The sequence below is a fragment of the Neolamprologus brichardi genome, chromosome 18 (assembly GCF_056152115.1).
Source record: "Neolamprologus brichardi isolate AB-2024 chromosome 18, ASM5615211v1, whole genome shotgun sequence".
Taxonomy (NCBI): Eukaryota; Metazoa; Chordata; class Actinopteri; order Cichliformes; family Cichlidae; genus Neolamprologus; species Neolamprologus brichardi.
In genome coordinates this window covers 19540490-19568358 of record NC_142121.1, presented here as the reverse complement: position 1 = coordinate 19568358, position 27869 = coordinate 19540490, and the positions used below count along the sequence as shown (strand labels likewise).

Below are 27869 nucleotides of genomic sequence, written 5' to 3'. Positions count from 1 at the left end.
CCATTAACGCAACTATTTGTCCACTCTTGGTTTTATTAGCTTTGCACTTGTTTCATTGGCATGACGTCATCTTCTTTAAGCCACATGATGCCGCAACTTGCAAATGACTTGATGTATGCGTGTATATAAGACCACGTTAATATGCACCATAAGCTGCTCCTTTTTGTTTTTAGCATCTTTTTAAAATATTTTTGTTGTATCAAACTTTAACATTTTTGCTGCCACGCTGACGCAAGTGAAGAGATTCCGCATTACGTCATCGCGGAGGCCACATATTGGAGGCAGAAGCTGCCTTGTTCCGATCAGCCAGTGTGCGCTGCCTGGAAAACATTTTCTTCCACAACACAAGCTTTTTTTCGGAGGTGCCGGAGAGCGGCTCGAGCACGGCCGCTTGCGTGCAGCGATGCACCAGCCTACACCAAAGAAACCGTGATCGCGCCCCGGGACACGACGACGGATTCGCGGATGGAAAAACAGTGATGTTGCATGGCATGCCTCGAAATAAATTCTGGTAAGTGTTGTGCAAAGTGCTGCTGCTGCTGCAGTCGCGGGAGGAGGGGGCTGACGGGCAACGAGAGGAGCGAGCTTAACCCACTTTGCCCCTCCGGGTGAAATTAGTTTGGCAAGTTTTTGGTGATTTAAAACGGGAGATGTGCAGGTAGTGAAACGCAGATAATGGGAAGGAAGGGGTGGGGGTAGATGTTCCTACAATAGTGAGACCTTTTGTCTCATGTCCACACAGGTGTTTCGAGTATGACAGGTGATGCATGAGGGCTGAGCGTGTACCACAGGGTGCCTGTTGCCACCCCCACATGTCCTGCTACCTTTTTTAGGATTTTAGTAATGCTGCCCTAACCTCCACAGGGCAACATCACTGAGTTCATACCCAGAGGTGCATCTCTCCTCGGTGCAAATTTGTGTTTCCATGTTGGCTTTCACATTGCATAGTTAAACAGGCAACCATGCAAACTTATTCCACTTGTTTGTTTTCTTGTGACATTACAGAATTCAAGCTTCTTAATTCATGCAAAGAACTCACTGGGATACTTGCTACCCATAAATCAGTGTCTGCACTCTCTTTTAACGTAGGGGTAGCAAAGTTCTTCCCCTTTTTGCAGCTGAAACCATGGTGATCATCAGCAGGTGACAGAGAGCCCTACCGGCAGACATCACCAGCTGGTACCGGGCATGAGGAGAACACCGTCTCACTACCTTTACTACACCAGAGCAGAACAGCTGATTAACTTTTAGTCAGCAGTGCAGCTTTTCCCTCTTGTTTTATTTTTTAATTCCTGTCTGGAGATGGGATTTGGATGCCAATGTAGTTCAGTCTCGTGATATAAAAATAACTCTGGCCAATCAGTGGTAACAGCTGCGATGTACTGTCCCGAGCCAGTGGCACAGATTGGACTGTAACTCTAGTAAGTGCTTGTGTGTGGAATTGTTGCTTGTCAGCCTGGTCCAAGTACACGGAGGAGGACATAAATTAACAGCACTCTCTTCAGGGTTTTTTTTTTTTTCTTTTTTCTTAATCGAGCTGCTGCAGAAATAGAATCAAAATGTAAATAACTTACTAATAAGGCTTGTTTTGGTCTGATATTTGTCCAGCAGAAATCCTGTGCAGCGTAAAAAAGGAAAGGGGTGGGGGTGGGGGATAGAGAGTGGCAGGGCTAAACACAGCCAAGAGTCTTGCAGGAATGAGTCACGCTAACTCTGGACTGTTAGTGGTAAAAGATGATTTGCTCTTTTAAGGGCAGTTATTTTCTAATACTTCCAGTGTGGCAGTGCCACAGAGAGTGAGTAATGTTTGCCAGGGCCAGGCACGATGTTTTGTGGGGGTCTGCAACTAGAGAGCCGGCAAAGCTGTAGAAGAATGTTGCACCTTCTCATTTGTAGTTAAAGATAGTGACAGCACATGCTGTATTCGGACTCACAGTTTCTAGTTTCAGATGTGTTCGGATAGGCCCGCCCGCACGGGCCCGTTTTGTTTGAAAGGAGTTTGTGTCATGGACTGTTGTTTTAGGAGAAAGGTCGACCTGGCTTTGTAATAACTCTGCTCAGGAAAGGGGGGGAAAGGGATACAAACATGGTGCTTTATGAAAGGTAAGGTTGATCATGTCATTCCCTTCCCCGCACTGGTTTAATATCAGCTCTGGCAATAGATTGTATCAATCTCAGTTATTTCCAAGGATGAAAACAGACCGCAGAAGGTCACGTAGCTGGCACTCTGGATGTGTTTTAATGTGATGTGGCAAAGGGTATCAGTTTTAATCTAGACAATGCTGTATATTTGTATACTTTTATATTTGCTTAGTCTGGAAGTGATAAATGGGATTGAATATCCATTGCTTTCATGATGACATTGGACTTGTGGCTGCTGGCAGTGGCCTGACATTACATTGCATCTAAAAGCGCTGTGGTTGTATTCATCATTCTCTTTAAACTGATGAGATTTATTATTTGCGATATTAGAGGGCAGCGTTGAAATTCCTCTGTGGCCGTTTTGATCTGTGCTCTATTGTGAAGTAATTTACTGAAATACTGCACTTTATCCTATAATTCCAAGTTAACTTATTAGCTTAATCTCTCCCCTCTTGAAGTGGATTTCAAACATTCCTAGTACTCCATAACTGACTGCCTGCACTGGCAAGAATCAGAGGAAGCAGGAGGTGGGGGGCCAGAAAACTGTGGTGTTGTCTGCTTTTTAACACTAGGTGAATTCTAATTTCTGCACCACGCATATCTGCAGGATAATATTTGGGTCTACCAATTACTGTCAGAGTAATTTGAAAAAGCATGCCTGAATGACTGTCTCACAGAAAAAGCGTTTTCAAGCCACTCGCCCAAGAAGTGTCACTGTGCGCTCAAGTATCAGCCCGCCGACCGTTATCTCATAAAAGATATTTACTGGTGAAAAACTTTTCTCTACAAACTTTGCTTGTCTGCAGTGGGAGGTGTTATATGTGCGTGTGTGCGTGTGTGTGTATGAGTGTGTGTTTTAACGAGTGAAGCGGCTAGGATCTTTGCTGCCATAGCAACAAAACCACATGACTAGGTGTATTAGATTGCCTCGGACAGTGTGCAGCGAGGCATGGTGTGAGCATTCTCTCTCTGCAGCTCTGCCCCTTTCAAACTCCTCTCCTTGTCCAACTTAAAAATATTTTGATAACCACCACAGTGCGCTGCATTCAAGTTGCAGTTTACAAAATATGAATACTCTCAAATTTGGAGCATAGCATGATGTTATCACGGCCAGATTGTCCTGCAGTGGGATGATGGGGCACAATGAGCCGTGGGCCCCTTTTGGTTCCCTTTGATGTTTTTTGTTTTGTTTTTTAAGAAGTTTACACACCGACAGCTCTTGTGAGTTTTGTATGGCATCATTTTTATCTGTTAATCTGAAATTAAAGAGCAGTGACCTTTTTACTATCCTTTCCAAACACAAAAAATGAGGGAACTGTGATAAATACATTAAACACTGTGTTGATCTGTGTTGCTGTTGGCATATCTGAAGTGAATAACTGGCTAACCATGTTAAAACTTCACCAGACTAAATATTAATAATATTAATGTCCTGTACCAAATTTGGATGTCATTGTGAGGAACCAAGCAGCCAAAGCAAAGAGGACACAGGCAAAAAAAGTATCTTCAAAAAGGGTTTTCTTTATTTTAACCCTCAAAAAGTCCAAAATGAACAAAATTCAAAAACATACTTAGCAGGCCCATAAAAGAGGTCAACTAAATATAACTCTACGAAAAGTAATTTCCAGAAACTTAAGTTGTGTCTCACTTTGTTTTTGTTTAACTCACAAACTGACCCAATTACAAAGACAAGAGGGTAGCTTTTATAATGATTTGGCCAAACCATTTGAACACAATAGGGGGGGGGAAACAAAAAACACACTAATATTAACTAAGCACAGAATAGCCTAACTAAACCTAAAACACCCCTGCTCCTGGTAAGCCCATGGTTGGTCCTGCTGAGCAGGCATTTTGTTCCCAGAGTCCTCAGCCACGCCTTTTGCCCAGACAGGAAACAGCCACGCCCAAACCCAGGTAACTCAAAGAAAGAGAAACATAATTAATATAACAAAACATTTTAGAAAAACCACACAATGTTACTATGTGCGCGCCTCATAATACCAATGTTAGGTTTAACCAAATGATTAATGAAGAAAACTGCAAAGCAAACTAATAAAGTAAAAAATGGACTAATTGACCCCTGTGTGGCTGATGCCATCACAGTCATCAACAGGTTGATGAGCTCCTGTCAGTTGCTGTCTGTCCTTAATATACCAAAATAAAGTAGCCGTCTTAATGCTGTTATTATCTCTGGTAAATTGGTAGCAATGCTTAGCAGTTTTATGGTGAAGTGCACGAAAAATCTTCTGCTGTCGTAGTAAGCTAGCAAACTCAAGAATTCTAACATGTGCTTAACCTTGACAAAGCGCCAAAACCTTCATGTCATGGGTGAAAGTTTAATTTTGTTGCATCTCTGTCATCCTTCCAGCAATCTAAAGCAGACTTTTTTTTGGATATTTTAAGTTGAAAGAGGTGGGATTTTTGCTACTGACCTTGATGCATATGCATTTCTGGGAGGAGAATATTAAAATTGGGTGTGCAAAAATTTATTAACATTTGGGACATGCGGTTTTCTGCTAATTGCATCGATATTTAATGCTGAAAAAAGTGCAAAAAATAAGACATGCTTGTTATCAAAATTAATGATATCAAGCGATTCCTTGCAAAGAATTGTACTCATGTGCTCATTTAGTAAATCTGTCCCCTTGTTTGGAAAAAGTCAGGGGAAAGACTTAGCCAACTTTTAGCTGAATTATCAGGATATCCACAACTGATTAAACTTTAGATAACCAGAACAGAGAAGCTGCTTTTGTATCAAGTTTAGGAGTCATTGCTTTAAAAGTCAAGAGTTTAATCTACTGCCATTATCGCTGAGTCATAACGATGTGTGTCTAATGTTGATGTTAAGCTTAAGGAAGAGCACCCTGAGGTTGCGACCGCTAATGCTGAGGCACTCGGGTTCTGACGTTGTTTTCTCTCCTCTTGATCAGAATGATTGAAGACTGCGGGCAGAGCGTTGACACCATGGCAGATAGAAGGCAACTGTTGGTGGAGATGAGTAAGTGCTCAGGGCCGCAGCTCACTGTGATCTTTGCTGGACTGTTTAACTCGATGACTGTAAAACTGGCAATTTCTTTCTCTCTCTCTCCCTCTCTCTCTGTAAGTTTCATGTACAGCAAATATTATAAAGATCAAGTGTCAACCACATTGATTTTTATACACACAGGCCTGCAATATGACCCCATGCTGTTTGTTCACACAGTGTGAAGGCGCTAATTTAAATTTATTGAAATACAGCTCATTAATATAACACTGTTTCATATAAAATATTTTCACAAAAAACATTCATTGTTCAAGTTTTTTATTAGTTCCATCCTTTCATCCGGTAAGTATTCCCATTCGTCGTGTTTAGAGCTGCTTTGTGGACATTGGATGAATGGTGGGGTTTATCTTGTCCTTAAAAGTGAAAATATCCACATTCGCAGCTCAAACCAGTTTAGAGTTGCAGTTTAAACCCAGAACTTTCTCACTGTGAGACACACCGGACATAATAAAAAATAATCTGACTCTTAGAAGGTCTTGAAACTAGGTAAATGCAACTGGAGATAAACTACAAAACATGAAACACTGTGTCATTATTTATTTAGCAAAAACGAAGCCAAAATGCAGAAGCAGAAAACCTAAATACATCTTTACTGCTTTCATAGGAATTAAGAGGGTTGTAGAATTAAGTAGGAGCCAGGTGCTGCTAATCAAATGCATTTGATTAATTGATCATCAGCAAATGTGAGCACCTCTATTAATCATAAGTTTTGGCAGTTTGTTGCGCTGAAGCATTCAGGTGTGTGTTACACAATGGCAAGGATGGAAGACATCAGCGATGATGATATACAAGCAAATGTTGGTGCCCATCATTCGGGGAAGGGTTATAAGGCCTTTTCCAACCAGCTTTCAAATCATCTTTCCACATTTTGAAATATTATTCAGAAGTGGAAAATATTCAAGACAGTGGACATCCTAACAAATTCACCCCCAAGGTAAGACTGCAATGATCAGAGAATGCAAAGAACCCAAGAGCTACATCTCAACTCTGCAGGCCTCAGTTAGCATGTTAAATGCAATTTAAAAAAAAGCCAGGACCAAAGTGGCAATGTGTGGCCAGAATGCACAAAATCATATTTGGTAGAAACCAAACACGACATGTCAGCACAAACACCTCATACCTGCTGTCAGGTACGGTGTTGGAGGGGGGATGATTTGGGCTTGTTTTACACCCACACGACCTGGACACCTTATAGTCATTGAGTCGACCATGAAATCCTCTGTCTAAAGAGTCAAATGTAAGGCATCTGTCTTTGCCCAGACACCAAAATCTCTTCATAGCAATGTGAGAGGCTGATAAAGCCATGCAGAAAATGACTGTTTCATGTTGTTGCTGCTAGAGGTGGTTCATTTACACTAAAAATTAAGCTTTTAAGGATTAGATCAATTTTATGATAGCCTGATTGACAGAGAGTACTTTCTTTTTAGTCATATCTTGTTTTCTCAATGGCATATTTAAATATATAATATTTAACAGTTTGTATTCCATTTTCAGTATTAACTCTCAAGTGACCAAGCTGTTTTAACAACTGAAATGACTGAACAAGCTTTCCTGTTCTTTTTCCCCATTATAATTTGTACAGGAATACTTTTTTTTTTTAATGGCTCCATTTGTGTCTATCGTGCATGTGCGCTTTCTTTCATTGATAAAATGTTCAAAGGTAATTATGGTGTTCAGTCATTTTCATGTAAAAAGGAGTTACCCTGACTCATCTCTATAACTTGAGCTGTTTTAGCATTTTAGGCACTAAGTATCTAAGCTACACTTCTTATCACTGCAGAACTTTAAAATGCAGTGATAAGAAGTGGGAAATTACAATAAAGCCTAAAACTGTAATGTAGTAAATAAAATTTAAAAAAAAATCCCTATCACTTGTATCAGTGGCACATATTTGGTCATTTGAGGACTAAAGAGCGATGTTCCTACAGGGGCTCAGGATTTGGATTCTATACGACTGTCAACGTACAGAACGGCCTGCAAACTCAGATTTGTGCAGAAGAAATGCAACTGTGCGTATGAGTTTTTATATATTTATTTATTTTGAAATGTTGCACGTGGCCAAGCCAGAAAGGCTTATGGTGACGTCTTCCTGTTTTCAGTGCATTTGGTCGACATTTGGAACGTCATCGAGGCTTTCCGGGAGAACGGCCTCAACGCCATGGACCTCAACGCTGAGCTTTCCGTGGCTCGTCTAGAAGTTGTGCTGTCCACTATCTTCTACCAGCTGAACAAGCGCATGCCCACCACGCATCAGATAAACGTGGAACAGTCCATCAGCCTGCTGCTCAACTTCCTGCTGGCAGCCTATGACCCGTGAGTAAACGCGTCACGTGACGAGCCGGCTGCTGGTTGTGTACTTTCACCTCGGAGGTTTTGACGTAAGTTGATGCGGTGTGAAATGTGACCGTGAAAATCCAGACTCTTTTCCCCTTCTAATGTCACAACATGCGGATGTAGAGCGGATAAGTTTGTAGGCTGACTCATGCACATGCTTTTTACAAACACAGCTGATTTCATGCGATTATAGCAGGAACACTACGCAGCCTACATCTTCACAGCTCCTTTTAAAAGAATACATGAGCTTAATGTTTTTGTTTTTTGTCTTTTAGGGAGGGCCACGGCAAGACATCTATCTTTGTTGTGAAAATGGCCCTCGCAACCATCTGTGGTGGGAAAATTCTGGATAAATTAAGATGTAAGAAACACAACAAATCTTTATCTTACTTTTAATCGTGAAAAATGAAATTATAATTGCCTATGTTGCCAGTAATAAATCAGCAAATTCTTCCTATTCTAAGTAATGCAAAATTATTAGGACCTGTTTTTTGTGTCTCTGTGTCTGCTCTGGTTTTAAAACAAGTAGCAGCAGCACTAGCACTGCCCTGGCTCTTCATGGCCAGGAGCAGTCATTATTCATTACTGTATGTGAAGGATGGGGTTTATTACACAATGTACAAATCTCTGGGGGCAGCAGCTTGTAAAAAAAAAGGGGGGGGGGGGGGTAAAAAGGAGGGTTGGTATATAGTTAGAATGGATCTGTATAACTGCTGTACTTTGATTTGTTTTCACAAATAAGTGGGATAATTGTATTGTGTAATGCTATAATTAGCCGACTGTGGTGGCAGCCAACAATTAGTTTGATTAATTTGTGTAATGCCTCTGCGTTGTTTCCAGATATTTTTTCACTCATATCAGATTCTGCTGGAATAATGGTGCACTCGCAATTTGACCAGTTTCTGAGGGAGGCTCTTAAATTGCCCATGGCGGTTTTCGAGGGACCCTCGTTTGGTTACACCGAGCAAGCTGCGAGAACGTGCTTTGCGCAGCAGGTGAGGGTTTGACGCCCGCAGCATTTTGATGTCAGTAAGTGTGTGATTGCTTTAGCATTGACGGTGTGGGTGAATCTCACTCTTCTCTGCGCTGCACGTCGATAGAAAAAGGTCTCCCTCAACACATTCCTCGATACGTTGATGTCAGACCCGCCCCCTCAGTGTCTGGTGTGGCTGCCGCTCATGCACCGCCTCGCCAACGTGGAGAACGGTAAGGCGCGCTGAAGAATATTTAGCAGGAGCGCAAGCGGGGAAGTTCGGCTTTGCATCATGGTCTTTTAGTCACCGCCATCACAGACACACCTCCAGTAAAAATGACCCACTGGGACCTTACACCCTGTGTATGAGTGTGTATATCTGTGATGCACTCATCATCACAAGCAGAACACTAATATATGTGCACATATAGAGCTTGATGCTGTGCTGCTTTGTGTTTATTTGCTCAAAATGGGGGGGGGGGGGGGGGGCAAGATATCTAAGCACATCTGTCCTTAAATTAATGAAAATTTATTATCAGCTCTCTGCAATGTGCAAAATATCTGGGTTTACAGTCACATCTGGTGTGTGTGTGTGCGCGCTTATGCATCTGCCTTCGTGTGTGTCTGTGTCTGGCTCCTCCTCTCCTCCCTGCAGTGTTTCACCCGGTCGAGTGCTCCTACTGCCATACTGAGAGTATGATGGGCTTCCGCTACCGCTGCCAGCAATGTCATAATTACCAGCTCTGTCAGGACTGCTTCTGGAGGGGGCATGCCAGCGGTTCCCATAGCAACCAGCACCAAATGAAGGAGTATACGTCATGGGTAAGGAAGGGAGGAAAGGGGGGAGGACGCAAGGGGTGGGCTAGGGGAGGTGTGTCTACACCGGACCAGTCATTGTGGCTATTTTTGTTCTGCTTCACTACAACATGAGGAATCTGAAGATTCAGTCCAGGTGACAGTGTTACCGTGGTGATTTACCGTGTGCTTTGAAAAAGAAATGAGCATCCTCGCATCCTCACAACCCTCACCTTGCTTCTGTGTATCACCCAGAAATCCCCCGCTAAGAAGTTATCCCACGCCCTCAGTAAGTCATTGAGCTGTGCATCCAGCAGAGAGCCTCTTCACCCCTTGTTTCCTGAAATGCCAGATAAACCTCTCAACCTAGCTCATATTGTGTAAGTTCATCTTCTTTCGCTCCCTTTTTTTTCCTTTATAACACTGAAACTGAGAATTTGTGCATTCAGAGCATTCAGTGCCAGTTTGAAACCTTGAAATGTTTTAAATTTATCCCTCAGCTGGTAATGATCCTGTAGCTGCTTCCTTGGTCTGAAGTGATTCCAGTCAATCTCTTAGGTCAACTGATCAATCAGGCTTAATTACAGCCTTGGGATTGTTTGTAATCTGCAGCGCTGCTGCTACTTTTTCCTTGATGTTTAGTGTCGTCGTATAAATGATGAAACAAATATCAGGCATGAAAGCATAGACTTTTAAGCACTTTGCTGCTGCCTATTAGAGCCCATCTTACAGACATAAAGTCACTTCTGGTGCTGAGAGCTAAACTACACACTGATTATTCCATTTTTATGATTCCTGCAATTAAAGTTAATTGTTATGTTAATTGTCCCAGTTTTATAGCCTGCAAATGACCCAAAATTTTCAGAATGATGCCGCCAACATATTTACAGAAAATCAGATGGGTAATAGATTTCAAATCTAGTTTAAGAGGTAAAGATAACATGAGATCCGAAAGTTTGGTTACTAATATACTTTAGAATTGAAAAAAGAAATTCTTCCTGTCCCTTCCTTTCACAGTAAAAGCCTTCAACATATACAGTGTGACTGCCATAAGGAGTTTAAGAAACAGATTCTAGGATTAAAATATAATTTGATCTTTGATTTTGCTCGATATTAAATGGAAGATCATGTTTTTCTTTAAAAAAAACAGTTTTTTAATAGTTTTACTTATGAATATCTAAAATAGCAAACTAGGTAAATAGAAAATTGCTTTTAACTTATCAGACAAACTGTAATTTGGTAATAAATGTCAACCAAAAAAAGTTCATTACCGTCGTTTTAATGGTGCACATAAGTCACATCATGTCTAAAGAGACAATAATTAATAACAGAGTATAGTTTTAATTCACGCTCAGAAAAAGAAGAAAGAAAAGTAAAATCTTTTTGATTTTACAACACTAATAATGACGCTAACATAAGGTGTGAGGGTTTTTGTTTGTTTGTTTTTAATTTGTAGAGGTGACAGGAAGTGTGCAAATTTTCATGCATGCATGAAACAAAATGGGATTCTGTACATGGATGCAATTTCATGAGGCTGACCTGTAATCTAATCTACAAACCAGCAGGTTTATATGTACGCTGTACGTTGGCATCGCTACTTTCAGTTATTTAAAAACTCACTTTTTCTTCACTTTCTTCACTGCACTGAATTATGCTATAAACTCAGTAGATTTGGGGCACTGTCTTCTGTGAATGCCCGATTTAGTTTTCATTATTATTATTTTTTTCATTGTTTTTGATGTATTATAGTCTCTTCCTGTGCTGCTGTAATGTAATCAAGTATTTATCCCTTTCTTTGTTCTTTACATTCCTCAATAGAGATACGTGGTGAGTTTGCTTTGATTAATATGAATCATACGTCATTGTTACTGTAGATTGAATCCTTTGTATTGTGCTAATCGTGTACAGTCAGACTCATCCACTCACATTCCCCACTTGTGACGTGTCCCAAACACTGTTTTGTTTGTTAATTCCCAGATTCATTCATTCATTCTTGCATGTTCTCCTACATGATATCATACTTTGTTGTCTTAATTAGACACATGCATAAACCACTCAAGTGGAAATTCAGAGATTATGCAGTTGAGCAAAATCCTCAAGACTGAAAGAATGAAAGACTAACTGGTGTTTTCTGTCTCTTTAGCTTTTCTGTCAGATCAAATTAAAATCTAACACGTGTTTCCTGTCCAGGCCACCAAGACCGGTGAACATCACCAATGACTACTCATTCTCGCACTCCATGCCTACATCAGGGAACCCTTACTCCACCAAAAAGTGAGTACATCCCAGCTGACAACGGGTGCCCTGGATTTCACAACAGATCTTTTCAATCTGTCGTGCTCCCTAAAGACCCTGTGCCCCGTGAACTCCATGACCCACGCTGTCTTTATTTTCCTGAAGTCTTTGTGATGGTGTGGGTGCATGTGTGAAGATTTGTGCATCACCATTTAATGTGTTTTCTCGAGCTGAATGTAAATGGCTTGCCTTACAGCAAGAATAATGTTGTTGGGCAGAGAAAGCCCCTGACTGGGGCTGCTCCACATCTGCTGAAAGGGAGAGGGTAAGTGGCATAGGTGTGCATATGAGAATGCCTTTGTAGCGCGAATGCATGCGCAAACTAATATAGATAATAATCATACGCATTAACTAGAGTGCTTATCATCCTGAGGAAACTATTAGCAAGCCGGGTTTCTTATAGAAGGCTGTACACTGTTATTCTCTAGGGGCTGTTTCAAAGATGCTAGATGAAGCATGCATCATGAAGATCATTGGCGCTTCGTTTAGAGTGCCTATTATAATCTCTTCATTCACACAGATATGGGAAACACTAACTGCCATTTTCTTTGAATGTTGCCATCAGTCAGCTCATATGCTATGCTATAAATTCCCAGGTTCATTGTTTACGGTGTATGTGAGTAGGTATATTCGTTTTAGACAAAGTGGGATTAAGGCGCTTCCTCGGTCGGTAATAATGTTGTTTTAGGAGATGTAGTTTAGTTGATTTTTTCTAGTGAGAGGAATTTGTGCACTTTTGCACCTGCACTTGAGAGACGAAAGCATTCCTCTTGGGCACACTGCCCGCTTTCATAACTGACACTGAAGTTGCCATTGAACAGGCTGATAATCCCATATGCTACAGCAAGGATTTTTGTTTATAGATGTATGACTTTAAAGGTTTAGAAGCATGGACAGTATATGGTGAAATGTCATAATAAATAATTCACTAGCAGGGGCCACATCCTGGGAGAAGAACAGATCTGAGGCTGCGGTTGAGGACTGGCAGCGTCGGGCAGACCCCCATGTGTTAATGAGAGGCGTGAGAAATGAGAAAGGGGGGGAGGCAGGGTGGGGGCACAACAATGAGAACAATGTACCTGTAGTTTAGGGAGGTGTGTTGTTATGGCATGTTAAAGAGCAAGGAGGGTAGTGTATGAGGTGTCTCATTTCTGATCTCCAAAAAAGGTGTTGTTGTTTTTTTGTTTTTTTTATTATTGTTGTTGTTGCAGTACCATGCATGGCCACTGGGAACAATTGCCATCAGGGGTTGTGCTAATAAATACTTATTAGCACAACCCCTTGTCTAATATATCCATGCATATATCTGCAACTTCACTCGGAGTGTTGTTTTATCTCATGGTTTTCTTTCTTTTTATACTTCACTAATTAACTATAAATTGCCCAATAAAGGCAATTTAAAAAATAAAAGGATTTTATTTTTAACAATAAATGAATGGTGTTTCATTTAGATCACGTCAGCTGTCCTAAACATTAACAGCTGATTTCCATCACATACAGTACGTCTGAGCTAGGTCGGGTCAGTATGTAGTACTGGCTAGTGAATATCCATGATAATTATATGGTAGCCTTTGGGTATCGGGTTGGGGTTTTTTTTGTTTGTTTTTTATTTCAAGGGTGTCTGGGCTCTCTTTTAGCGATGGGGTGAAAGGCTCAATCATTCAGGAGGGACTCACAGTAGAGTCCATATTACTCCACATTGAAAGGAGCCGGCTGTGGAGGTTCGGGCATATAAATAAGATGCCTTCTGGGTGCCTCCTAGGTGGGACGTGTCCTTAGAGGGGGAGGCTCCAGGATAGACCCACTTGAGAGTTTACATCTCTCTGCTGGTTTGGGATGAGCTGAAGGACAGGGCTGGGCATTCCTGCTTACGATGCTGCCCTTGTAATCACTGCTTTCTTCTGACATTGTAACTTACATGTACGTGTAAATGCTAATAAAAGAAGCTGCTATTGAAAATGCTGTTTAAACCGCATGGTCGCTACATTAGAGATGTTTGCAATCCTGGTGGGTGGCCTCTATTAAGGGGCCATGCACACCTGACTTAACGTGAATGTTTAAGCAATAAATAGATTTTCGATAGTTTACTAATAGAGGACTAAGTACCTGTAGAGTATTTATCTAATTGGAGCTTTTTGTTTTTTGCTTGGCATGCTCTCAGTCTGCTCTTAGCCTTCATTGGCAGTGTCTCTCCCAAACATAATATGGCCTTGTTTCACTCTAGTCACCCATGAATGGCTGCTTTTCAGCTGTTCTCCTCCTCTTTTCTTTTGTTGTGTCCTCTCCCTGCCTCCCTCACTCTTTCCCGTCCCCACTCCACCCCGTTGTCACCTGTGTAACGTAATGTCTTGTGTTTTGTGAAACCCTGCACTGTTCCAGGTTGAACTACAACCTCGATGTTGCCGATAGACTTGCTGACGAACATGTACTCATTGGCCTCTATGTGAACCTACTCCAAAACAACCCCAAAACATGGTTAGTGGGTGTGCCACTGTGTTTGCCAAACACTAGTGGAAACTATGTGCTCCGCTGAACTGCCGCCTTTCCCCCTAACCTAGTCAGAGTGTGTTACAGTCCTAACGATGCATGCTGTCAGACTGTTTTAGAGGCTGGTTGCTTTGACCTTTGACCCTTTCTGCATTCCCCGGCAGTGTTTCTGACTGATTTGTAACCAAGTGGGTAACAGGGTCTATTTCTTCCAACATTATGACTCTATAACTCCATGCAGTGTACATGTGTTGTCTTTGAGTGAAATTTATCAAGTTAAAAGTGGCAGCTTTTTAATTTTGTGTAACTTCCAATACAGATTAGTTTAGTTAACTGGTATCAAATTATTAGTCTTTTGTTAGTTTGATCCTGTAAATCCTGTGACTTTTAATCATTTTAATTTACTGCAGGTGATTTGACATATTTTCTGTTATTGTTGTGTGGCCTATGATAAAATGCCTGTGTGTGTTTTATTGGTGAATGACTTCCAGATAACATGTTGTGTTATTGTAGCAGCTTTTGACCCTACTGTACGCATGCGTGTGCATAAATGTGTAAATACAGGGCTGTATGGTTTCTTTGCTTTTTGTTTTTGTTGTTTTTACTGTATTTGTAATTAGATAAGCTTTCAAATACAAAGCGATCGATTGCTTTGTATCTCCACTTTTTTACTTAAACCCTCTTAATTTATTGTTTTGCGTTTTACGCGAATAGCTTGGTGTTACTTCCTGTCGAAGCTTTCATGAATCTGTCTCAGAAAAGTAAAAGTTATTTGCTTTTTTTAAAATTTCGAGTGCTCATGTTGCGTCCACATACACGTTTTATTTTTAATTGTGCTGTGTATTTTTTCTCCCATCTCTGTTTTCCTCTTGATCAGTTTGCTGGAGAGCAGTAACCATCAAGATGACGAGCACAGTCTCATTGCTCGCTATGCTGCTAGACTGGCTGCTGATGCTGCGGTGAGATAAGATATTCATTTCACACAAACATCTTTCATCACTGTCCAGTTAAAAAAAACAAGATAAACTCGAGTAGACATTTACTGCTACTCTACGTTAGAGGGTTTTATTCGTTTTTTTGTTTGTTTTTTTTACAGTCAAGAAGGTGATCATTCTCTGTTATCATTCTTAACCAATACAGGAGGGAAGTATAAATTTCTACTAGAAATTTATACTCTGGATAGTTCATGTTACATGAACTATCACAGCTGATTTCTAACCCTTAGACAGTGTAAAGATGGAATTCAGTGAGTGAATCTAATTAGCATCATTGGCTCAAACTCAAATTGTTTTTTTGCCCTGGTACACTGACCATGAACGCCACAGCTGCTCCACAATAGTCCAACACAGTTCATTACTCTAAACTTTGCCACAGCAGAGTACTCACTTAGGCACTAAACTCCGCATAAACTTCTACTAGAAATAACTACTATTTCTACTAGAAATTTATACTCCGTACATTTTCCGAAAAGGCTCTTTAATTTAGGAATTTGAATTTGAAGAGAGTTATGTATCATTTAGCGCTATAGTCATGAGTTAAAGTTGGTCAGAATGATCCAGAACAGGTTTTTGGTTCTGTGCTTTGAACAGATATTGGATCTATCCGAGATGGACTGCTGAAACATTGAAGTATGCTAATTTGTGTTATGCAGAGTTTAGTGCTAAAGTGAGTACTCTGCTGTGGCAAAGTTTAGAGTAATGAACTGTGTTGGACTATTGTGGAGCAGCTGTGGCGTTCATGGTCAGTGTACCAGGGCAACAAACAATTTGAGTTTGAGCCAATGATGCTAATTAGATTCACTCACTGAATTCCACCTTTACACTGTCTAAGGGTTAGAAATCAGCTGTGATAGTTTATGTAACATCTGCTTATATCTAGTTAACTTCAGCTGGCTAAATCCACAAAGAGCAGCAGCACAGGTCAGGTGTTCGTAGCATGCACACAAAATCTACTGGAGCTCACAGTAGAAATTATTTTGACTAATTTCTAAGTGATTCTATTCTCTACACGCCACCACTACAACTGATCTGTTCCCACAGCAGCCAAATCCCACCATGACCCTTGACTGGGCTCATTTTCCTGTTTAGATGTGGAGGCAGAGTCACCCGTTCACAGCGTGGGCAACAGACGTTCAAGCTGAAAACATTTATTAGAATTAGAAGTTAGGTTGAGATAGTTTGATTTCTCATGTGCTAATACTATTTTATCATTGTATTAACATGAAAAGTATCAGTTAGTTTTGCACCAGTTATTATTTTATTTTCTGATTAGCTTTTGTTTTTATTTAATTTTGACATTTTAGTTTTTAAATTCAGTTTTATTGTGAGAAAATGTTTTATTTAATTTAGACTTTAGACTTTTTAAATATTATTGTATGTAAGTCATTAGCAAGAGTTGGGAAGGTTAGTACAGCTATTACAATGGAAATTATTTTATTTGACTTAACAATGGTTTTTAACATCTGGTTTTGGTTTTTTCAACTATAATAACCTTTTTTTGCACACACATAGTTGATCGAAATGTCCTCCAAAGAGCCACTTACTATACTATGACTACATTTCACACCCTGTACTTTTCACTATACTTGAGTAAATTGGTCAAATCAGTATTTCAGCTTTTAGTAGAGTATTTTTAAACACCTTTTTTAAAAAATAAAAAAAAAAAAATCTGTATTTCTGCTAAAGAGAAGAATGTCTGTACGTTTGCCACCTGCGCTAACCAGAGCCGTGTGCCTGCTCATGCTCTTATCGGAGGTCTTGATGGATGGCTGGTGACTTAACTGCTTTGTTCCCTCCTGTGAGATATGTGATAAGCTGGTGGATGACATCACCTAGAGGTGAAGCCAGTTCACGTGATGTCTCTCGCTTGGTTTCACCAACAGGCTCAACAGCAGAGGGTCCCCACAGACCTCCCCTGCTCTCTGGATGCCAACAAACAGCAGAGACAGCTCATTGCCGAGCTCGAGAGCAAAAACAGGTTAGGCATGGCTGGGTCGGAGAAACTGCTCGCCTCCTTTCTTTTGAAATTTACCTTTCAGAATGAAGGCATCTCTGAACAGACCTCAAAAAGATTCAGAAAAGAATCTTTTTGAGAAGAAAGAAAGAAAAACATTCACTACTCCAGGCTGCCATTAAATACTAACTTAAACACTGCAAGGAAATAAAACCTATTTCATTTCAGTTATATTATTCTTGAATAATTCTTTGAAGTGGTTTAAAACTGCTAATAAAAAGACATAAAATATGATTCTACAAAGGCTATTAAGAAATATAAAAGAAGTAGCTGTGAAAAAATTAATGTTTAATAAAATTAGGGAAATTTATATTGAGGTGGAGGCAAAGGTGAGTAAAAAATGTGAACCAGAAGGCTGTAATCATTAATTTTAGCTTGACCTTGGATCATATGACCTCAGAATTATTCTCCTTTTTCCCTGAGCTGATGTGTCTGCACCAAAGACATTTGGACTTATCAAAAATATTAATGACTCTATTTATCTTCCTCGTATGGAAGCTTGTTTGAAGTTAGGGATTTCAAATTTATTTCAACCTGTGTAGTAATATTATATTTTTATTGTATTTATATGATTAGGATCAGTTAGTTGAGTAAAAAGTAACAAAACTAGGAAGCTCTAATCAGTATTTTTGATCTATGACTTCTTTTCTTGTTTCCACCACTGGAAAAAAAAATTACATTTTGCCATCAATAAGTCAAAATTTCAGGGTTATTATCTCAAAATTTAAACTTTTCTTTCTCAAAACTTTGAGAAAATAACTCAAAAATGAAGAAAGAACTTAAAATGTTGATTTCTTAAGTCAACATTTTGAGATAATTACCTGAACATCCTAATGGAAAATAGTTTTTTTTACATTGGTGGAAACAAGCTTCTGTATTCCTCAGTGTTAGGGTCCTGCAGGACTGAGTTGATGTGATAACGTGACACTTGTGCTCTTCCTAATCTGACAAGTCACAAATCGTCCCTTGTTCTACCTTTACCACTTTCATACTGTTTTTTTTTTTTTTTTTTTTTTTTTTTTTTTTTTTATTATTATTATTATTATTATTATTTTTTGGTTGCAGGAGAGAGCAGTTTGTTTAATTTAAATTTAAAAAAACAAAATGCTAAAAACATAGTGCAAGTCACTGATACTCGACTTATGGCCCACTATAGGAAATCAACCAGCCTGTCAATCACTTCCTAATCAACAACAACTTCACTCAAGGATTTCCAGCTGTGTTTAATGTTGTATAAATTCTTTCAAATGTAATCAAAGCTTTTGCAGTTTGTTCTACTGAATGCAGGTCAATCCTAGTGTCAATCTCTGGAAGTTAATGTCATTAATATAAACAAAAAATTTTTCAAAAAAGATGAATTGTGAGCTTTAAACTGTTTATTCATTTTGCCTAATAAATATTTTTGATACACCATTGTAGTGTCCACAGGCCAGTATCCGGTTAATAGTACAGTGTACCAGTATTCAAAAGGTAGAGGGGTTTCATATTGGAGCATTTAGCTGCTGAAGAGCCAGGTGTTTCCTACAGGAGTTGAAACCAAACAGCTGAGAGAAGGCGATAGTTGAACTGACATAGTCACAAAATTATATTGTTCTGTGTCTGCTGGATGCTATAAATAACTGAGCTGATGAGCAGCTTGTTTCTGCTGCCTCATAGTGGTCAGAAATACCGGTTACTGCAGGTTTAGATCATCTTGTTGACTTCCTGTCAGAAACACGGTTTGACGTGGCACTTGCACGTGTTTGTACTCATTGCAGAGAAATCCTCCAGGAAATCCAGCGACTGCGCCTTCAGCATGAGGAAGCTTCCCAGCCGCCACCAGACAGGGGCCAGCAAAACCCCACCCTGCTCGCTGAGCTACGACTCCTCAGGTAGCTCCGCCTACTTCGCGTTACCAAATGCAAATGAGTTATGACAGACAGCTTTGCTTAGGGTGCTAAAGAACATGCGTAATGAATATTATGTTTTTCAGTCTGCAGATGTTCATTATGTTTTGGGGGGGTTGTTTGAGCCACTGACGTGACATTGTGGCTTCATTATGCTGTACAACTTGTTTCTTCTGTTAGGCAACGCAAAGATGAGCTTGAACAAAGAATGTCTACTCTGCAGGAGAGTCGCAGGGAACTCATGGTGCAGCTGGAGCAACTAATGATGCTTCTCAAGGTACTACAGATGTGCCTTTCATCTCTGAGCACAGTGCAGTCAGATAGTGAACAGTTTAGTTTTATTCCTTCTGATCACTGAAGGAGCAGATGCTATTTTTCCTTTTTCCCGAGTTTCTTGGACTGAATCATATCCGTCGCAGACTGTTTACATAAAAGAACATGGACATGTGGGCTATAGTGAGCTATATATACATAATAATTATTATAATTACTATTTTACAGCAGGTGGTGACCAATATGCTCCGATAAGGGATTTTTCCTTGTATTACTATTTCTCTTAGCAGTGAAGACTCATCATAGCTCAGGAATGTCAAACTCCCTCCCTTCACCCACCACCGGTCATGGCAGATGGCCTACCTTCCCTGAGCCTGGTTCTGCAGAAGGTTTCTTCCTGTTAAATGGGAGTTTTTCCTTCCCCCAATTGCCAGTTTTTAGCTCAAAGGGAGTTGTTTGATTGTTGGGGTTTTCTCTTTATTGCTCTAGGGTCCTACAATATAAATCACCTTAGATGACTGTTATTGTGATTTTGGCACTTTACAAATAAAAGTGAATTCAACGGCTGTAAAAGAGAACAGTGATAAAGGGGGTCTTTATCACTAGGAAAAGCTGTAAAACTTATGAAAATACAGTTTAAAATCCAAAACTTATGCCCTCCTTCATATTTTCCCATGCCATTCAGTGGTGCCGGATTGCAGACTTACATGGGATCTTAATTCAGAGGATGCTTTAGAAGACATGTCTGCCACCCTCTACTATGGGGGGTGAGTTTGATCTATAGTCGACATAATGCAAGTTTCTCAAAGCCTGCACAGCCTGCCTGCAGTACTGCCTTAAGTAGGGAAGATATTAATCTAATTAGCCCAATAGGATCAATGTTAATCCACTAAACTTGCACGAGGAAGCCGCGTGCTGACCAGGTCTTTGCGGAAGTGCGATTCGATTTTATAGACGTGGCTGCTGTTTCATGAGCCGTCAGACATTCTTTTTTCCTTTTTTTTTTTTCTTTCTTTTTTTTTTTTTTTTTAGCAGGAGGAGGAGCGGAAACAAGCTGTAAGTGTTAAAGAGAGGAAAAAGCGACCAGGATGCATGTTTGAAATGAAACCTTTGGTGTGGGTGTGTAGCATCTGCAAGAAATAAATACATTTGAGACCAGTGAGATGTCCCTTTTGGAAAAGTGTGTTTTTGTTGTAAATGCATTGTGTGTATATCTTTGGAACAACATGTCTTATACTCACAATAATGTGACCACAGTATCAGATGCAGACACTATAGTGCCAAAAGTATTTTCTCATCTGCCTTCACAGGCATATGAACTTGAGTGACATCCCATTCTTAATGCATAGGGTTTAATATGATGTCAGCCCACCCTTTGCAGCTATAATAGCTTGAACTCTTCTTCGAAGACCTTCCGATACCATTTAGGAGTGTTTATGGGAAAGTTTGACTATTTTTGAGGTCGGACATTGATGTTGGATGAGAAGGCCCAGCTCACGGTCTCCACTCAGATTCATCCCAAAGGTGTTCTGTCAGGTTGTCAGGAATTCACTGAACTCCTGGGAGCGACCCATTCTTTCTTAAATGTTTGTTGAAGCAGTCCGCATGCCTAGGTGCTTGATTTTATACATCTTTGGTCATGGAAGTGATTGGAACACCTGAAGTCAATGAGTTGGATGGGTGAGAGAATACTTCTGGCAATATAATGTGTCACTGGCCACCATATATGAAACCTAATTGTTTACTAATGGACATTTTCCATTTCTTTACATGCCAAATGATGTTCCGGATTATTTGAAACTTTGATAAATATTAATTCAGCATCTTGTGGTTTGTTCTCTGCAAATACTTGAAGTGGTTTTTAAGAATATGATTTTGTTTGTAGCAGCATGTTACCTTATACTTCATGGGAGTCGTTCAGGCTTTCTTCTTACACAAAAAACTAAATGTGTACATCCTTTAGACTCAGGGTCCCGGCTCGCCGCGCTCTTCACCCAGCCACACCATCAACCGGCCAATTCCCACACCAATCCACTCGGATTCTGCCGGCACGACCCCGACTCACACACCTCAGGACTCACTCATGGGCGTGGGGGGGGACGTTCAGGAGGCCTTCGCTCAGGGTAACACAGCGACACCACAGCGGTCTGAGTCCTTGTTATTGGAAGCTGCACAGGATCCCACTTCAAACTGTTTTTGTTTGTTTGTTTGACCCCTAAAGGTCCAAGGAGAAATCTGAGAAATGACCTGCTCATTGCTGCTGACTCCATCACTAATACAATGTCATCACTGGTTAAGGAGCTCAATTCAGGTAAAGATGAATGGAGGGAAAACAGTAGTCACATTCAGACTTATTATACATGAACTGTTTTTATTATCTTTTCTTTCTTTTCTTTTTTTTTTTAATAAACAGAGGGTGGAAGTGAAACAGAGAGCACTGTGGATTCAGATTTTGGACGTGAACTACTGGCCGCAAACTCCTCAGAACCTTTCTACGCTTACAAACCAAGGTACCTTTAAAATACTCCAAAAGCAGCCATATTATTAATAAAAGTACACACAATCTTTTTTGTCAAGCCATACCATGAAGGTATGAGAAAGAGATGTTGACGCTAGGTTAATAAGAGAGGTGACGAGCACTGAGCAGGAGTCATGCTGAGAAAGAGCACCACAGATGTGAGGTTTGTTTTGAGAGTGTCGATGGAGAAGTATCGAGAAGGTCAGAAGAAGCTTCACTGCGTTTTTGTGGATCTAGAGAACACATATGATAGGGTGGTGAGAGAGGAACTGTGGTACTGCGTGAGGAATTCACGAGTGAAAGTATGTAAAGGTGGTGCAGGGCAGTGAGAAAGAGGCGGGGTGTGCACCTGGAGTGACAGATGGGTTCAGGGTGAGGGTGGGACTACATCAGGAATCGGCTTTGAGCGCCTTCCTGTTTGTCATGGTGATGGATTCACTGACAGATGAGGTCAGACATGAGTCTCTGTGCGTTATGATGTTACAGACAACATTGTGATCTGTAGTGAGCGTATGGAACAGGTGGAGGGTTAAAGTCTGGTTCATTTTAGGCCCGTACAAACAGTTTGAAATTTTAGCTCAGTTCAAAAGATAAACGAGAACGATTTTTTTTCAATCTTCTTTCTTATATTAGTTTATTTCTGAACATTTTGGGGGGCTTCATGCCCTTCAGATTAAAGTATCTAAGAATTTTAAAGAACTCACACAGAGGTGTCTTCTGGCTTCTGCCGCCTCTGGGCTGCGACCGTGTGCATCGGGGCACAGTGGACTGTTTATCACGACCTTTTTTTGTGCCGTGGTCACAAACCTGTCACGAGCAGACTTAACCCACTCATGCAAAGAGTAGAGTTTGATCACACAATAGCAAAGGCTGCTTAGAAATACACCGTGTACTGCTTTGAACTTTTTTGTTTTGCCATGTTAAAGTACTACTTTGGACATTATTTACATTTATAATTTGTACCCATGCAAAAGCAGTATATACATGTGAGGGACTTAAACTTTGGCGGATTATCCCAACGAAAACAGATTTTTTTTTCTGTCTGTTTTTGGGGGGAAAAGTCATTGCTCAAGTTGTTCCTGACAGCTTTGATTGAACAGCGATAAGTGACGGCCTCTTCAGGCATCTTTACGTTATCCTAATCCTAAACAGTCCTTTGCAAAAAGAGCCTTTCACCTCAGCAGGCGCCGACAGGAAACGTCAGATAGCCTTAGCTGTGGGAAAATGATGATTGAAATCCACAACAAGCTCCCTTATCCCCCACAGGAGACGTCAGAGGGTGCAGCTAATATGTGTCTGAGCCTACTCTGGTAGCGCCGACACTGCTGCTCCAACACTATCATCCAATGTCAAAGCTGCAGTTCTCCTGTGAGCTTCAGCTAGCAGCGTCACATGACCGACACCCCCCCCCGCACAGGAGGCAGAACTGAAGCACTCACACAGCTGCTGCTGACAGTTTATGCTTTGCTGACCTGCTGAGTGCGCCTTTCTCCCATAAACTGTTTATGCTTTCCTCACGTTAATGGATAGTTGACATTTAACCCACAGCTACAACTTACACCATTATGACATGATTTAATCTAATAATATATCAAACTTTCAAACCCTTTCATACTATACTACTGTATGTTTTTAAAATCCCATTACTGCAGTTTTCATAATAATGATGCATAGATTGGGGGGAAAAAAAGCTGAAGACCAAGTGATAGCACTGGCTCCAGGGCTCTGGGCTTGCACACCCTTTGCATCGCTCAGCTGTCTGTGGGACTGAGAACAGTTAGGGCAATGAGATTGTTTTACTTACTGAGAGGAAGTCCATGCACTTTCTTGTTATTTGTGATCATCTTGAACAAATGGCCTATTATGCTTGAGTACAGGTTATAAAAATGTGGAATTTTGTTATAAATGCTGCTGATTTTCTCTTTGATTTGGCTAAAATGTCAGTGGAGTGGGTGCAAATTCAAGAACTTGAGTTGTATTTCATAAAGCGTTCAGGCAGTTCACCATTTTGCGTACACCAAGCACTTTATGCGTAGGTTATATCTTAGACTTTTATAGAGAACTATTCAGTCACATCCATCCCTTTTTTTCCCCCCCGTTTTAAACTGCTTTGTTTTTTCATGACAGGCCTGCGAGCGCTGCCGATGAGGAGTGCTTTGAGAAGGATCTGGAGCGGCAGCTGGAGGATGAGCTCCAGTTGGATGAACTGAAAAAGCACAGGCAGGAAACGGACAAAACGTGCATGGTGAGTTATAGCTTTCCAAGACTGAAATAGCAGGCGAAGGTGGCATATTGTGCGTTCTGAATTATTAAATTGCCCCTTGTCAGTACCTGCTCTGACCTGCTGTGCTGGTTTTAATTATGTGGCGCAGGTGACTCTGCAGCAGTGACCACGTAGGTCCGGGTGACTGGTAAGTTCTACCTGTCAGCTGTAGATTTTTTTGATCTCTAGTTTCTAGTGCACATCATTATAGCAATGTAAGGGTGCACAAGGCTCTGTGATAGGCTAACCAAAGATGTTATGGGTACAATAAATTCAAATTTATAATAAAATATGCAACAAAAGGGAAAAAATACACTGAAGCAACTGCAAAAGGAAATCTACAGTGTCGTTGGTGATTAACAACAACATCACGGGTTAATTCTGGTCCATAACCATAATTTATAACCATAATAATGCCTATAAAAATATGAGAAGTCTAAGTGAGACTAGGGTAACTGATGGGCTTAGGGCAGCAGTGGACAGGTAATTTCCCCCAGGGGCCACATGAGAAACTGAGACTGTTGTGCAGGTTCACCCCAATAGGCTGAAGTCAGTTCTGTTCAATATTAATGCTGTCTCTGTATTGTTGGTGTGGCCCTCCACAACAGTCTCAGTTTCTCATGTGGCCTCTGGGGGAAATTAACTGCCTCTCTTTGAGACCTTTGATTTTATCATCACCCAATCAAGAGTAACAGTTTGAATACCTGACACTCTCAGGGTTGAATTACTTCCATGATGTTCTTCAGTGCAGTGTTTGGCCACAGGATAATTCAACAACAAACTGCATACCTACATAAAGTAGGTGTGCAATAGCCTGTCAGAGAACTGTGTACTTCTTGGGTGATGTCCTTAAGGGCTTACCATTGCCCCTAGAGGCAAAAGAAAATGATGCAAGTACTTGGTGCTGCACAGCTGTGGTGTCTGAGGCTTGCTCTGTTGATATCTTTGTATCTCTAAGCCCTAAAAAAGGCACAAGCCAGTATACACTGGTAAAAAAAATTTTTATCTGAAAATACCTACCAGTAAAATAAAGGCATTTTATTACTTTTCCAAGCTGACCTTAAGTGCCTGGACTTGGATGTTTTATGATATCTTTTAGTTACAATCTTACCATTTTACTTTTTCTGTTTTTTTTCCCCCCTTGTTTCTTTGTTATCTTTTTAATTTATTATCATCCAAGTACTGGACAGCTAGACTAACTGGACGTGAGTTTCAGCATTTAAGAAATAAGTTTGATGTACAGAAAAGTGAAGGCAACATTTAAAAAAGGTGTTTCTGTCAATCCTGAAATCCATGAAGCAGGTTGTCCAGGAGGTTTTTTTTGGCAATCGCAGAGCAGAGAATCATGCTGAGCTTGTGAATAACATGCTCGGTGACTGAAGATGCACTTTTTTCCCCACCACATCAGGAACAATTTCAACAATTGCCTCAAACTCTTCTGAGCACGCTGACTTTGCTGTATTTTAAGCTAAACTGACAAAAATGTGCATTTCTGGTTTTGTCTCCCAGTTTTCAGAATAAACGCTTTAAAACAATTTTGGTGGGAAATAGTTAAAATCGATATGAAGTGTCAAAACCTCAGTAATTTGCATCTCAAAAATAAGAACAGCATTTTCCTGTTTAGCCAAGTTGGATTTAGATGGACATCTGATTGCTTGAAGAACCGTTTCAGCTTCATAGCAAGCTGTTAAATAAGCATTATAACTTAAATAATAGTAATAATGGATTGCATTTATATAGTGCTTTTCAAGACCCTCAAAGCGCGTTACAATTCCACTATTCATTAAATCTCACATTCACACACTGTGAGAGTCCCAAATGTAGACTTGGGGCCCAAACCTCTCTCCATCTATGTAAAGTTCTTAAAGCAGCAGATTACAATGATATTGTGCTTTTACTCCAGTAAAATTTAAATAAATCCACCTTAGTTTGAAAACCGTGTGCATGATTTAGGGAGCAAAACTTTGTCCCTTCGATAAAGAGCTGGTCTGAAGTTCTTTTTTCTTTCTACTTTTCTACAGATGTTGCTATATATTCGTTTCACCAGTCATGTAGTGAAGAGCAGATGTTGTATCAGGCTTATTTTAAGACGTTTAAGTTGATCTCTAACATGAAATGTATGAATCATTTGCCCACATGGCAGACGGATGAAGCACAAACGAGCGATTGATGTTACTATGGGAGTACCCAAACTGCCAGTCATCCTTCCATCAATCCAATTTGTTTATCCAGCACACTTGTCAGAGCTGGGATTTGTCTGAATAACGCACTCACACGCCTTCTAACGTTGTCCTTATTCTTCACAGGCGAGCAATATGAAAAGCAAAAACAGCTGAAGACACTGGACGAGACGACGTTTGGCCGACAGTATAGAGCACTGCGGACATGAAGAATTTAAGTTATGCTAAATCCAACCATAAAATACATTTATGTAAAGATATATATTTTTAACCAAGCACATATTTAAGGTAATTCTGTGAGCTTATGTAAAGAGATTAATTCCTGAGCTGTCTCTTATACCACAGGTGCCATAAGGAAGAAAACAAAAAAAGGAAAGAACACAATTTTGGGAAATTATTTCTTAATTTTTATCGGGGGTTTTTTTTTCTTCTTTTTTTTTTTCTATATATCAGTTGTTTAGCAAATGTACAACTGCACTGTTAGCACAGGGTGGACACCGTGATTCTTTGAATTCAAATTGTTGTCATCTTCTTTATAATTTTTGATAATGAGCCTGGGATTATGTTGGAGCTGCTGCTGCTGCTGCTGATGTAAATGATCAAAGCTGAAATCTTTTGTAAACGTGTTGCCCTGGCCAGGTTACCATGAACAAATGTTAGTATATTTCTTACAGCTGCTGTTGAGTTGCTTTGGCATTTTTTTTTTTTTAATTTTTTTTTTTTTTTTTGAGCTGGCCAATCAGATGCATTTGTTTTATTTGATACATTCGTGTTAATAATAACTCACACTGCCTTAGCTGATTGGATGACCACTCAATGGAGTTTGCTCAACCTGTCAGTGCAGCATGTAGCTTTCAACAAAACCTGCAGCAATGCTGGAAGTCTTCACTGGAGATGATAATACTGATACTAGTAGGGTTTGTTTGTCTGCAGAGGGAACTGGTCTGCAATCATGTATGCTGTCTATTAAATGTCAATTAAATATAAGATATAGATGACTGGTTCTGATGTCTGGAAGTGGTTTGTTTGTTTAAAGTGGAAGAAGAGATGACACAAATGGATCCAAATCACTCAAACTTAAAGATTTACAACCATGAGGGCATTGAAGAAACTGCATTTACTATCAGTGGTTTATGAATTAAGGTTAAATCCTAGATAATCTGCCATTGTTCCCTTTGCTAGTCACTCAAATCTTTGTGACTTGCACACAAACACACATACACACACACACACACACACACACTCGATGTATTTTCTGAGTGTGCACCAAACTTTACCCAGTCACTTTAGGAAAAGTGGCAAGCCAATCTAAAATCATAAATGTGTGAAATATCTAGTTTGATTTTTGAGCAAGTTCATAGCAGTGATTTTGCATGGTGGTGGTGCATAATAAAGTGTTGACACAATATCAAAATTTTCGCCTATGAACTCCTTTCTCTTTCTTTTTCCATTCCAGAACGGCACACTTCAATTGGCTTGGTTTGGCAGTGCACATTTATTATCTGTCATAAATGCACTGTTGACTGCCCTCAACCTATTGTCTATAATTCATCACAGAGACCCACCATCTGAGGTAACATAAAAGCAGCCATCCGGCACTGAATCTCATAGTCATGTGCATATTAGGAGGGAGATTTTTGCTCTTGGCTCAGGCGCCATCAAAAGCAT

The 27869-nt window shown here is 40.2% G+C and overlaps 1 protein-coding gene across 5 annotated transcripts; it reads left to right on the top strand.

Moving 5' to 3' along the window:
* Positions 1–273: 273 nt before the first annotated feature.
* Positions 274–27204, top strand: dtna (dystrobrevin, alpha). Of its 5 annotated transcripts, none has more exons than XM_087831370.1 (23): positions 1954–2103; positions 5073–5140; positions 7114–7194; positions 7285–7498; positions 7795–7880; positions 8360–8514; positions 8620–8725; positions 9148–9314; positions 9543–9667; positions 11478–11561; positions 11779–11847; positions 13962–14057; positions 14947–15028; positions 16951–17045; positions 18839–18952; positions 19148–19244; positions 20273–20296; positions 21204–21363; positions 21462–21551; positions 21654–21750; positions 23886–24003; positions 24131–24169; positions 26328–27204. In XM_087831370.1, the coding sequence occupies exons 1-22, from the start codon at positions 2087–2089 to the stop codon at positions 24146–24148; spliced, it is 2163 nt and encodes a 720-aa protein (XP_087687496.1). In that variant the 5' UTR covers positions 1954–2086; the 3' UTR covers positions 24149–24169; positions 26328–27204. The 5 variants fall into 5 exon arrangements, with proteins under 5 accessions (XP_087687495.1, XP_087687496.1, XP_087687493.1 ...); XM_087831367.1 differs by lacking the exon at positions 24131–24169 and adding an exon at positions 4030–4056; XM_087831369.1 differs by lacking the exons at positions 1954–2103; positions 24131–24169 and adding an exon at positions 274–511.
* The last annotated feature ends 665 nt before the right edge of the window (positions 27205–27869 follow it).

Coding starts and splice junctions, on each gene's coding strand:
- dtna (XM_087831367.1), top strand. Junction 5,141..7,113: donor GCAACTGTTGGTGGAGATGA/GTAAGTGCTCAG, acceptor ATGTTCCTACAG/GGGCTCAGGATTTGGATTCT. Junction 21,552..21,653: donor GGTTAAGGAGCTCAATTCAG/GTAAAGATGAAT, acceptor TTTAATAAACAG/AGGGTGGAAGTGAAACAGAG.